The sequence below is a fragment of the Anomaloglossus baeobatrachus genome, chromosome 4 (genome assembly GCF_048569485.1).
Source record: "Anomaloglossus baeobatrachus isolate aAnoBae1 chromosome 4, aAnoBae1.hap1, whole genome shotgun sequence".
Taxonomy (NCBI): Eukaryota; Metazoa; Chordata; class Amphibia; order Anura; family Aromobatidae; genus Anomaloglossus; species Anomaloglossus baeobatrachus.
In genome coordinates, this window is record NC_134356.1 from 686,398,203 (window position 1) to 686,412,336 (window position 14,134).

Sequence of the window (14,134 nt, forward strand, 5' to 3'; positions counted from 1 at the left end):
CAGGTGTAGGGCAGCTTCAGCAGTGTAAATGTTGTGTTCAGTCATATGCATTGCTCTCTATGTTATGCAGATTCTGTAAATACCAGTACTACTATGTATGTCATTCTGTTATTTGTGATATGCCTGTACTGATATGGATTTGTATCTTTTGTTATAGTTTTTACCAATCAATCATCCATTTCTTATGATCATCCACCTATCCATCATCATTTAATAATAAAGACTTAAAGGCAGCACAGTCTGTTTATTGAAACAGTGGATGAAGGTTAGCTGTATGCCGGAGTCCACACAGCTCACACGTGGACGAAGGCAGAACACCATAGGAGTGGGAGATGTTTCAGATGCTGAGGAAGATGGTAGTGGACCCTCAACAATTGGAATAGCCCGATGCTTAGGGCGTGAGGAAGAGACCTCGAGTCTACGTTCCTTATGGCGTACATCGATCCTCGTTGCTACTGTGATCAAGTCCTCCAGAGAAGCAGGGACCTCACGAGTAGCAAGAGCATCCTTGACATAGCCTGCCAACCCTCTCCAGAAGATAGGAATCAACACCTTCTCTGGCCAATCTAGTTCTGCCACCAGAGTTCTAAAAGCAATGGCATAAGAACTAGTGGTTAACGAACCCTGAGATAGATCTAACAGTCTCAGGGCCGCATCATGGGTAACCTGCGGACCCATGAATACCGCCTTAAGAGCATCAAGAAAGTCTTGATGTCTCAGAGTAACCACATCAGAGCGCTCCCATAGGGGAGTCGCCCATTCTAAGGCTTTGTCCTGAAGTAAGGAGATGATAAAGCCTACTCTGGACCTCTCCGTAGAGAAGCGAGAAGAGTTGACCTCTAGGTGTATCTGACACTGACTAATGAAACCACGACATGATCTGGCATCGCCAGAATATCTGTTTGGCAGAGCAAGTCGAGGATCATGTGCAGATGTCACCATGGTCTGAGGTTTAACCTCTATACTCTTGAGCCGTGACTCAAGTACTTGTATGTAACGGTGTAACTGCTGATATTCTGCCATAACTGCCAGACCCTTGGCTCAGTCCTAATGTTACGGGGGGCTGTCTGATAACCTAAAGGAGTATCAGACAGTCAGGGTCCACCGTGCAAAGACTCTGCTGCAGACTATGGCAGAGTGCAATACCTCTGTTAACTCACAGAAGGATATAATAAGTAAGTAAAGCAATTCCTCCCTTACTTGGAGGGTGTGTGGAATGATCTCTGTTAATAATCACAGAGACAAAGGCAATGTGTGCGAAATGGCACCTACCTAGGTCCGCTCTCCTAGTGGTGCAAAAGAGACGAACAGCAGCGTAAGCCGCACAAAGCTCCTACCTGCGTTCGCTCCACTAGTGTGCGAGGACACGAACCACTAGATATGGCACCTGCCTAGGTCCGCTCTTCTAGTGGTGCAAAAGAGACGAACAGCAGCGTAAGCCGCACAAAGCTCCTACCTCTGTTCGCTCCCCTAGTGTGCGAGGATACGAACAACTGCCAGACGCAGTATAAGGAACGTTACCCTAGCGGCAACGTCCACCTACGAGTCGAACCACAAGGCCCAGCCAGACCATGTGCCTCAGGCACCTGCCTATGTCCGCTCCCCTAAGAGGTAAGGATACGGACAGCAGCCGAAGCTGTAAGGTATAAGAACGCTACCCTGCCGGTAGCGCTCACCTAGCATAGACAGAGGAATGCCTAGAGGAACGCGCACAGAGCGTCTACTCTTATGCATGAACCAAGAGGACTGAGCGCCATGCGGCGTGTGTCAGGGTCTTATATAGACTCTGTGCCTCATCCAAGATGGAGGACACCAGAGCCAATCCGCTGCCAGAACGACAGGAGTGACGTCATGCTGGCCTATCACCGAGCAAGGCATCACAAGCACATGACCAGCGACCAATCGGCATAGAAGGTGTCAGAGACATGTGACCTCGTGTCAGCGATGATGTCACCCGCACATGTGCAATGGCTCCAAGATAGGACTTAGTCTCCGGCGCTCGCACATGTGCAGTAGCAAGAAATCTGGACTTAGTCTCCAGCGCTCGCACATGTGCAGTAGCAAGAAATCTGGACTTAGTCTCCAGCGCTCGCAGCAACCGTAACACTGACACTGTTGTCACGCGCTCATTTGGCGCACTTTTTTGAAAACTACCTGTCATATTTAAACCAGACCACTATTAATGTCTTGTAATTTGGTTCCTTTTCCAAAGAAAAAGTGGAGTTTCCCTTTCAAATGTACTGAAGTAAGCACTTTTTATTTACTGTTGCAGTTTTTTTCACAGATTAATCCACACATCTCTCTCCTATATGTTTCCTTTCTGCCTTTTGGCTTGTGGACCATGCGGCAGCTGTATATTGCTTTCATACTGGTTGTGAGTGACACAACCCTACAAGCTGGCTATTTTCATAGTCATTCTGTTTGTTTGTTGGGTAAGACCCTATTGCGCTTGTTTTGTTTATAGCATTGCTTAGGACGCTAATTGGGAAGTTGCTCATAAAGGGCAAGAACAGAATCCAATGTTGCAAAATTATGCTTGTGGTCAAGTACAAGGACAAGAGGTATGTCCTTTCATTGACCAAAATCGAGGGAAGCAGCCCCACTACTGTATGGGGTTTTTCTACACAGATCCACAAACCAAATTGTGCCCATCTGTTGTATCTCTGTTGGGTATCAAATGATGGGGGACCCTATGCCATTTTTTCCAATTATTTATTTATTTTCACACTCCACAACCAAACAGAAAAGCCGGCACGCCGGCAGTTTGACTGCAACTAATCACAGACATTGTCACAGAGGATGGCCAGGGGAAGCAATAACTATGCACAAAAGCTAAAGAGCGGACCCAGAAGGGTGTGAAAGCCGAGAGGAAAACTCAGTAGGTATAATGCTCTGTGTTTTCATCGCTGCTTTTCTCCCTTTCAACTTTTTTTTTTAATTTTTATCGTGGTGGCTGAACTTGAACTGTAACCCAGACTTCACTGAGAAGTCAATGTTTGGGCTCCGTGCATGGATGTTCGGTGTCAAGTATTAATTCCAAACTTTACAGTTCGCAGTCGCCCATCACTAGTTGCTGATAAACTTCCTAACCCCTAAAAAATTATTATTATATCAGGGTCAAGATATGCTTTGGTTTTCAGAATCTTAAGGCTTCTGTATTCATGTACATGGCGACGCTGACTGATAGATGGTTGGGAGATATGTTAATCGTGCATTAGAAACGATAGCCCAAGGACCACCGCAGTGCTAAGTAAGTTACGGCACAAGAAGAGACTACAGATAAACAGGGTTTATTTACAGACAGGTACACGCAACTGCTGCGAGGCAGGAGGAAAACTGTATGAGCAATTACAGAGGTAATAAACAAGTAAACCTCTTAGCAAAAAGCGAACTACAGCCATTGTATCACCCCAGGGATGACGATCCACTTCAGGGATCCCACAGGACTTGTTCGGTTTGGCAACAGGTAATGTTAGTTTATTTATTAACGTGACGCCACTCACGGTTTGCAGTCAGGGATGTGGATGACCACCACTGCTGGTTTTACGAGCTTCTGGGGCTGATGGAGTCTGCAGCTGGATGTTGTGGCCTCCCGTGAGTGAGGCAGGTCCCAGGGGCGTGAAGGTTAGAGGGGGCCCGGAATAATTCAGGCTGAGTTCAAAAGTCTTTCAACTGCTTTTTTCTCACTCCGATGGTTATGGTGAGCTGACTCAGGGGATGCTGCAATAAACCAGGTAGGACCAGGTATCCTTCGGACCAGTCTGAGGGTAACCATTAGCTCGCCTTCCTAGCACTTCTGTTTTCGGATAACCCCTTGACTTGAAGTACCATGGGAGTCTATCCAGGGAGTTGCTACTGCCTTTTCTCCCCTGTGTTTGGCCCGTCTGTCATCAGCGTGGACCAGGTGAGATTGCTTCAGCCCTATGGGTCCCTGCGTTGCTGCTGAGGCTCGGACTCTGTAAGGTTGGTGAGGTACTTGTAGTTCCCCTCACTGGCAGGTTTAGCAGGTCATTTAACCGGGGTCTGCTCTAGGGACCTGTTCCCCGTACGTGCCTAGTCACTAGGTAGGAGCACCTTCTCTGTCCTCAGTTGGTGACCGTTCTCACCCACTAACAGTTACTACACTCGCACAGGGTCTGACTCGTGGCAGCGCACACATCTCCTCACGACCGGCGCTCACCACCACGAGCAGACTGGCTCTGCTCCTCCTCAGAAGTCAACTGCTCTCAACCCGTCTAAACTGGTTCTCCTCAACTGTTCACTTTTCAAAACTAGCTCTGCCCACTTTGCCTCCTGACTCCTCCTTTCCTGATAACCTCTGCACTTTAGCTCCCAGCCCTTCCGCTTCACCCCTTGACAAGAATTGAAGGCCAGCTCTTTCTGGAGACTGCCCAAGGGTCCCATCTAATGGTGTGGGGAAACTGGTTGCTATTTGTCTGTGCATACACACCTCATTTTGGCCCCTAGGATTACCTGGAAGTACTGTTCCAGCATGGGTGAAGTACTCAGTGGTGCCTGACCAGGTCAGGGGTGCCACACCATCACCTCAACTATCAAAAATCAAAGTGGGAACTGTACAGATCATCAAAAATATACTTAGCTACACTACACTACAGTCTGACTGGCCACCACTACAGGGACCACGTGGCTACCGTGCACTAATGACTGCGGCCTACACTATGCCCTAACCAAGGTGCATGAATGCAGCCTCAGAGTAATTTTGTGAGAAAACATCACTCTCCAGTGACAGAAAGGTTCATTGGCATGGATTTCTCCAGGCAAGGCAAGAGGGAACTTTTCTTCTGGGACTTAGCGGCTGGACTCCTCCGGGCGATAGCTTCCCTCCTTACGGGTCCTGGCCTAGCTAATGTTTGGGAGCTCTCACGATCCAACTCATGGAAGTCTCACAACTGGCACCCTATATCTTCCCACTCCATGCTTATCGGATTCTCCTCAGGCAGCGTCCCGCAAGATTAATTCATGTCAGAGGCACAACCAGTCTCATATCTCCCTCGGCCCAGTCTGTCCCCTCACAGACTCTTCCCACATCTTCTCTGCTGGGTTAAGCAACACACAGTTAAGAGGAGGGGAGGTGTTATCCAGGGCAACACACAACTGGAACAGGGGGCACTGTTCCCTTAGTTACAAAAAGTATTCAATTCTGTGCTTGCCAACATCTGCATATTACTCTTCCTGCCACTAACAAACCCTGTTCCTATGCATATAACTATAACTAATTCATGACACATATAGCTTACACTTTAAAGCAGTTTAAAACAAACATTATGTAGTCCACTTTAATGCCAAACCTAGTAGGAGTGGGGGTATCCTTATCCTTACCACATTCTGCACATGTATTTGCATTGTCCTCGCAAAGATACGCTGGCAGCTAATATGTTAGTGGGTGGCTTTGTCATAAAGAACACAGGAGCACTCAGCTAAACCAACAGTCCTGTGTTTGCAAGGTTTGGCTCCTATGCTCCAATTCAGTTAATTGCTACGATGGAATGTACACTTTATATTTCTAACCTGATAATTGGGAGTTTTCTGTATTTTATAGACAAGGGAGGTGGACCTTTATGTCAACTGAGTTGAAGGGCAGATGACAATTTGCTCATAAGCTTTCGAAAAGCTTGCTTAAGATCTCTGTTACTTAAACTGTATATTATAGGATTTAGAATTGGAGTTACAACGGTATAGAAGAGGGAGATAATTTTTTTTGCTCCTTCTGTATCTGGAAATAAATAAATACTCATTATTGACCCATAGTATATACACACCACAGCCAGATGAGAGCTGCAGGTGGAGAAAGTCTTCTGTCTACCGGTCACAGATGGGATCTTCAGTATAGTGAAGATAATATAGACATATGAGACAATAATCACAGTAAATGGGCACACGACTATAGGTATAACCAAAATCATGCTTTCTATTTTGGCTACAGAAATGTCTGAGCAGGCAAGTTCTAAAAGGGGAAGCAAATCACAGAAGAAATGGTCAATGACGTTGTGTCCGCAGTACTCAAATTGACTCATCGTTATAGAAAATATCAAAGTTAAAGCAAAAATGATCAACCAGAACAATAAAATAGATTTTAGACAGAACTTGATGTCAATGACAGTAGAGTAATGTAGAGGGTTACAGATGGCCTGGTATCGGTCATAGGACATCACAGTCAGGAGAAAACATTCCAAAGCTTCTGAAGCCACAAAGAAATGGTATTGAGCCAAGCAGCCAACAAAGGACACATAACTCCCTTCAAACAACACGACGCGGAGCATGTTTGGTACAATGGTGGTGGTGAGAAGAATATCCGAAAAGGAGAGCTGTGTGAGAAAGAAGTACATGGGGGAGTGGAGCGAACTGCTGAAGGACACCACCAGAATGATGAGGAGGTTTCCACATACAGTCACACAAAATATAACCAAAAGCAGAAGGAAAAATAAAATCTTCACATTCTGGATATTCTGAAACCCCAAAAGAAATATTTCTGTCACCACGCTGATGTTTTCCGGATGCATGTCCATAGTCCTGGAGTATGATACAACAAAGACAGATTGCTTTTAGATATGAAAATTATAATTAATTTATACAGATACTTTATTTTACTTGGAACTATTGGGATTTTTTCTTGAAAGTAAGGTATAGAAATGATTATCAGTTAAATTCCTTAAAAAAAATATATGTCCATCAAATAGAAATAGTACGGCTCTAATCACATTACTTCTAGATTCAATTTAGTTTAATTTAATTTGCTGTTTAAAGAGAAAAATAGTGAAGTTAAGAGTTCTTCAAGAAATATTTCGAGAGCCTTATCTGTGGTTAAAAAATAGGCAAAATTTAAAACATAAATTAGTTTATTTTTATTGCAAGCTCAGAATAACATTATCCATTTTTTACACCAAAAATATGACTATTTAAGTCATATTTATTGTTCCATTTCAAGAACCAGTTCCATTTCAAGAACCAGAACCTTTTTTATTTTTTTTTGTCATGGTATTATTCTGCATATGTAGCCGTTTGTTAAAATGGCTAAGATTTTATGATGCAGAAAGAGGTAACTCAACACAAAACTTCACAAACTCAATGACTTTTTTTAAGAGTTAACACTTTGCTTTATGACTTCTTGTTTGTAAGTGTAACCCTACTTTTGAATGAAATACATGGAAATCATTCTGCCCAGAGGAGTGCAAGGAAGTTCAAATGTTGAATTGCTTTGTTAATTGGGTTCCCACATCAGATATTTCTGTAGTCATGAAAATATACATAGCTGTATTATCCACAAAGAAGAACTTTGCCGGTAGTGTTGAGCAGAAATTCCCCCAAAATTTTTGAAGCAGAAATTCCTGATTTTCTCCCGCACATTGGATTGATATCAAAAACATTTGGTGTGAATCAAATCTGTTGGGAAAAGTTTTAAAATAATGAACAAAAATACTTGTATGCTGACCTTTCCTCAGCCCGCCCCCCTCACATGTTATTTGTGCAGCTTATCGCCATGGCCTTCATTACCTCATCTTTAGTCTTCTTCATGGTCCAGATCTCCACTATCATTGTCCAGGTCATGTGACATTGACTTCTGCAGCAATGCTGGAAAACCTATAGCAGGGAAAAGACGGACAATAGAAGAGAAGCAAGTGCAGAACCATATGCCAATTTGTGGCAATAGGAAAGCTATGTACATGGCCAGAGAAAAGTGGGCATATAAATTTATTAGTTTACAACTCAATTCTAAAGCAGGCTTTACACGCTGCAATGTATCTTACAATGTGTCGGCGGGGTCACGTCGTAAGTGACGCATATCCGGCATCGTTAGTTACATTGTAGCGTGTGAAACCTCTGTGCATTTGCGATTGAATGTTAAAACATTGATCGCATACACATCGTTCAATTACTAAAAATTGAACGTCCGGTTGTTCAATGTTCCCGGGGTAGCACACATCGCTGTGTATGACACCCCGGGAACGATGAACAGATCTTACTTGCGTCCCGCGGCTCCCGCCGGCAATGCGGAAGGAAGGAGGTGTCGTCACTTGCGATGTCGTAGTGTGTAAAACCTTTTTGATACGATGAATGAGTGCAAAAGCATCATTATCGTATCATCGGTGTACTCTCCAACATTTCCATAATGCCGGTGCAGCGACAGGTATGATGTTACATCGCTGTGTGTAAAGCCGCAGGAGAAAGGAACATCACCTTACCTGCATCCCGGCTGCTATGAGAAGGAAGGAGGTGGGCGGGATGTTTACATCCTGCTCATCTCCGCCCCTCCGTTGCTATTGGCCGCCTGCCGTGTGACGTCGCTGTGACGCCGCACGGCCCGCCCCCTTAGGAAGGAGGCGGTTCGCCGGCCAGAGCGACGTCACAGGACAGGTGAGTGCATGTGAAGCTGCCATAGCGATAATGTTCGCTACGGCAGCTATCACAAGATATCGCACATACGACGGGGCGGGGAATATCGCACTTGACATCGCAGCATCGGCATGCGATGTCGTAATGTGCAAATCCCGCCTAAGTGTGGTTGCACTAGTGACTTGTATAGGGGTAAAATGAGGTTCTTCTAATGAGCATCTCTGCCTCTTTTAATGCATTCCATTATTTTATTGGCCTTGGCAGCAGCTGCCCGACACTGGTCTTTAAAGTTGGGTTTGCCGTCCACCCAAACACCTAAGTCTTTTTCATTGACAGTTGTACCCAGTGTTTTACAATTAAGTATAGAATTATTAATGTTATGTCTTCTGTTCAAGTGCATGACCTTATATTTTTCCACATTAAGCATCAATTGCCATTTCTCAGCCTAAGCACACAGCTTACATTAATCCTTCTGCAATATTAAATTAGCCTCCTTGAAAAGTGTAGTATCATCTGAAAATGTTGAAATTATACTCTCTATGCACCCTGCTTCCTACAAAGTAATGAATATGTTATAAAGAAAAGGGCCCAATACTGAACACTGTGGTACCCACTGTTAACTATAACGCAATCCAAGGGTATTCCATTAATAGCCACCTTTTGTGCTCAGAGCTGCCCAGACAAGGATGTTTTTAACCTAGATAGTGGCATTTTAGTTAGGTACCCGGAATATTGAGATTTACCTTGCCGTTGGTTTCCGGGCTTACATGCATTGGCCAATTCATAAACTAAAAATCTCATTTTTCATATAGCAGTAATGCAGTACCAGAGTTCCCTTATACATTGATGGCATTTAGTGTGCGGCTGTATCCATTTTGTAATGGCTGAAAGCGCTGGCCCCCTTGAAACGTTTCCAGAAAATGAAGTGTTTCTCCCATGTTTTGTTATGCATGTTTATTTCCTCTGTGTCCATTGGAACAAGAAAAAAAGCAAAAAATTCAGCATAATTTCACACAAAACCCCCAAAATTGGCTGAAAAACACTGTTGCTACCTTCAAATTAATATTTGATTGCACATCCTTTGGAAAAAAAATATTTGCAAACAGTCTCCTCCTAGATCCATCACCAAGCTTCTGCCACCTCTCAACTGCAATTTTGGATAGCTCATCCTTTACAAACTGCTTTAGGTGCCTTATATTTGAAGGATACTTTCTCCCAACAGCAATTTTAAGATCTCTCCATAAGTGTTAATGGAATAAAGGTCCGGTCTCATTGCTGCCAATCCAAAACACCCCAGAACTTTGTTACAAACCATTTCTTTGCACTACTTGAAGCATGTTTAGGGTCTTTGTGCTGCTGGAAGATTATGGCTTAGAACATGAACCTACCATTCTGACACTGGGCATTACATTGCCACTCAAAATTCTTTGTGAATCTTCAGATTTTATAGTACTTTGCACACAGTAAAGTAACCCAGTACCACAGGCATCAAAACACCACCTCCACCATATTTGACTGTAGGTCCTGTGTTCTTTTTCTTTATAGGCCTCATTCCCTTTTCGGTAAATAGCAGAATTATGTGCTTTACCAAAAAGCTCTATCTTTGTCTCATCTGTACAAAAGATACTTTCTCAGAAGGATTTTGGTTACTCGCATACATTTTAACAACTTGCAGTCTAGCATTTTATGTCTGTGAGTCAGCAGTGGGGTCTTCGTTTGTATTTAACCATAGCATTTCATTTAATTGAATTGTGGACAGATAGTTCACTCTGACACTGATGCACCCCTGAACCTTCATGACATGTGGAATTTTTTTGGAATTTGATTGGTGCTGCTTCTTCACCATCCGGACTATCCTGCATTGCAACCTTTCATCAATTTTTCTTTGCAATCCCCATCCAGGAAGATTAGCTGCAGAGCCATGGGTTGTAAATGTCTTGATTATGTTATGCATTGTGTAAAAAGGAACATCAAGATCTCTGTAAATTAACTTGTTACCTTGATATTGTTGATATTTTTCATAAATTTTGGTTCTCTAGGCAATAGTCAATTCTCTTCTCTTTCTGTTCTCCATTCCAGACACACAATGCAACAATAGAGTCAACTTCTCCCCTTTTTCTCTGGTTTCAAGTGTGATTTTCATATTGCCCAATCCTATTCCTTGCCAGAGGTGAATTGGATCGACCATCACATGCGTGAAAAAAAGTTATTTACACACAATTTTGGAAAGCTGACAACAATTTTATTTTGCCCCTTTTCTGGGTTTTTGTGTATAATTATATCCAATTACCTTTTTTTCTGTTTTCTCTTTGTGTTGTTCCAATACAGAAAAAGGAAATAAATGTATAACAAAATATTTGTAATTGCGATCCTTTTCTGGGAGAAATATTTTATTTTCTGGAAAAATTTGGGTTGGCTATGACTGTATTACGTGCTACTTTGCTACTTCGGAATTTCTTATAGAGATTTGACTTTAAAATCTGTAATTAATCAGTTCTCACTTGTAAAAAAACTGGACCTACATTATTACACATTGTTTTATTTCATATCTGGAATCAGCTCTTTTCATTTAGGTAAAATCTGCAAAAATACTTAGATCAGCAGAATGTTCTTTTTCATTGTAGTTAAAGAACTGTGAAGAACAATAAATACAATAAATACATAAATAAAAAAAACACATTCACTGCATTTTCATTTTTCAAAGAAATTGTGAAACCCTGTTCTATATAACCTGTGATGTAAATAAATTATATTTAGGAAAGAAATAAAAACATACCAAGTATTTTTGTGCTCAGGAAAAATTTCAAAGGATAAAGAATCATCTTCTTAATGAAATGGTGGCAAAAGACGCGGCTCCTGAACTCTTTTATAGATTATATTGTAGAACGTACAACACATTAAAACTGTAGAGATTTCATTATTACTCCCAGGTGATACGTTGTATATATATAAAAATCCCCAAGATATTACATTGGACTTTATTTTTCCTTTACTGTAAAATATCTTGTATTTTATTCTCTAACCATAAGTGAATATACAAATAACCCTGAAAAGAAGTGTATATATATATATATATATATATATATATATATATATCTATATATCCTGTATATATATATATATATATATATATATATATGTATATATATATATTCGTGACATATATAGTTGACTTCTGAAGTTTATACACATTATCCATGTTTTTCCCATCATCTGACATGAAATCAGAATAAACCTTTCCTTTTTTAATTGACATAGAGTATATCCACAGGTGTGTCTCTAATTAACTCAGATGTTGCCAGTAAACCTATCAGAAGCATCAAAAGGCATGACATCATCATATGGGCTGTCTGTCATGCGGTATTCGGCGTTGCACTCATTTTGTGTCTTGGCAGCTTTGGATTCTGTTTACACAATAGAGTCAAAGAAGCAACCTGAGGTCTCATAGTTGCTCAGCCTGACCCAGGCTTTGGCTGTTCTAGCTTCACTGCTCTCCCATCCAGCAGGAGTAAATTCCAGCTGGCTTTGTGAACTGCTGCTAGGAGCTCAGACTGCAATGACCTATCACAGTCGCATTCACTCTTTACAAGGTACTGGATACGTTTGCTCCTCGCCGAATATAGCTCAGCATTGCTTCATCGATACCGATCCTTATTGCAATGATAGAGAGCTTGGTGATTTGTTGTGTGCTTTCCTGTGAGGTGTGGAAATATCCCTGTTTATAGCTTATTTCCTCCATATGTTTTATTTCTTCCTGAGCACATAGTGTCTTCTGTTGTGAATACGTTCTCCAGTTTGGGGCTCCCTCTTGTGGTCAGTGCTGACGGTGCAGTTGACTTGTGGAATGAAAGCCATACACCTGTACAGGACTGGCAATCAGGCCTTTCAGATTGGGACTATACAACTGAGTCGTTTTATCCTGTTACTTGCCGGTGCTCAATGGATATCCTGTGTGTTAAGGACATTCTGAAACCAGACCTGCTCACTACCAGAACTTCTCTCAAATAAGTGGTCTTGTGTCTCTGCTTATTGGTTCCACTTTCTTGGTGTTTTTTCTGCTTTGATACTATGCTTGATTCCTATTTTGTCTGTGTGGAGTTCTTGGTGGAATTGGACCATTCCCTGCTGGGAGTGTCTGTATACTTAGCTCCATGATTCTGCAATGTGTTTTGTCATGCTTGGTATTAATTCAGTCCCTCATCTATATTAGTGTTTTTGGATCCGAGTAACATTTGAGTGCTGATTTAGTGGGGGAGAGGCCATGTGGCCTCAGGGGTTCTCCATATCAGGCGTGCTGGTATTTTTTAGGGTTTGTATGGCTGCAGACAGTGCTCCTTCCTATCCTTTCCTATAAAGATAGTTTGGGCCTCACCTTTGCTAAATCTGTCTTTTCTAGCTTTGTATTGTGTTTTCCTATATCACCGTAGTCTTTACATTTGGGGGGCTATCAATATCTTTGGGGATTGCTCCGAGGCAGATTAGCTTTCTTATATCTCTTAAGAATATTTAATCCTCCGGCTGTATCAAGATCACCAGGTCATCGTAGGCTCGTCCCATGGCTACTTCTAGTTGTATGTCAGGATAAGGTCTGCAGTCCGTTAAAGTTCCAGCCACTCTGTTACCTTTTGGGTTTCCGCATTTTTTGATCCTCCTCGGTCCCTGAATCATAACAGTCTTCCCACTATATCTGATTGCAGGGTCCATGTGTTTTTGTTTTTCCCCTGTCTGTAGTATTTTTGGAGTTTGCTTCTCTCCTTCTGGCCATCTCCTGGAACTGGAGTTATGGTCACGCTAGCAGTCTAGACCTAGCTACCATTAACCTTACCTCTGGGATAAGGGACAGTACAGGGTCCCCAGTCTGAGGGCCAGTTTAGAGCTCCCTGCTCTAGTTACCCCGACACTCCCATGACATTATACTTGGCCACCTCAGATTTTCCCTATTGATCCCATTGCCAGTCTTGCAGAACAGATGCAGGCGTTATCACTCCAGGTAGCGAAGCTCAGGGTGGTGGTGCAGCCTCTAGCTCAGTCATCTCCCAGGGAGCAGTACTTGTTGGTGCACCAGAACCCAAACTGTCATTTCCCGAGTGGTCTTCAGGAGATTGAATTTGGTTTGTTTCTTTCCTGGAGGAATGTAAGCTTTACTTCCTCCTTCATCCTCTCTCCTCTCAGAGTGAGGATCAGCAAGTTGGTGTAATGGTTTACCTACAGAGTGGAGACCCACAACCATGAGCTTTTTCCTTACTTTCCAATTCCCCTGTGTTGGGACACTGGATGTTTCTTTGGCAAAATCCAAAATCCGTTTGCTTAAACAGGGGAATCAACCGGTGGAGGATTACCACACCGAATTCCAGTGCTGGTTGGTATACACGCTGTGGAATGACCCTGCTCTCAAGACCCAGATCTTTCACAGCATTTCAAAGAGGGTTAAGAAGGCTTTGGTGATGTATGAGACCCATCCCTCTCTGGAATCTGCTATTATACTATTAATCCATATTGATCGCTGGTTCTGTCAGAGGTTTCATGATACCACATCTATTTTGGAGGGGACATCAACACCATTGTCTTCCCCAGAGAAGTGAGTTGCGCCCATGCAGTTTGGTGGGACAACTAAGTTGAAAAGAGAGTCTTGTACTCCTAGAGCAGGAGAGGTATGTTTTTTTCTGAGGCAAAAGGGGACACTTCATCAGCATGTGTCCCCTGGTGTCTAAGAAAGACCGGCTGCTAGGCCAAGGGGGATTCCTGCCTGAATGTATGCATCTCCTCCGTAATGCTCACTCAG

At 42.7% G+C, this 14,134-nt stretch overlaps 1 protein-coding gene across 1 annotated transcript; it reads right to left on the reverse strand.

The window, feature by feature from the left end:
- Positions 1–5,582: 5,582 nt before the first annotated feature.
- LOC142302858 (olfactory receptor 11L1-like) lies at positions 5,583–6,527 on the reverse strand. Its single transcript, XM_075343965.1, has one exon. It carries the CDS (start codon positions 6,525–6,527, stop codon positions 5,583–5,585), a length of 945 nt encoding a protein of 314 aa, XP_075200080.1.
- Positions 6,528–14,134: the final 7,607 nt, after the last annotated feature.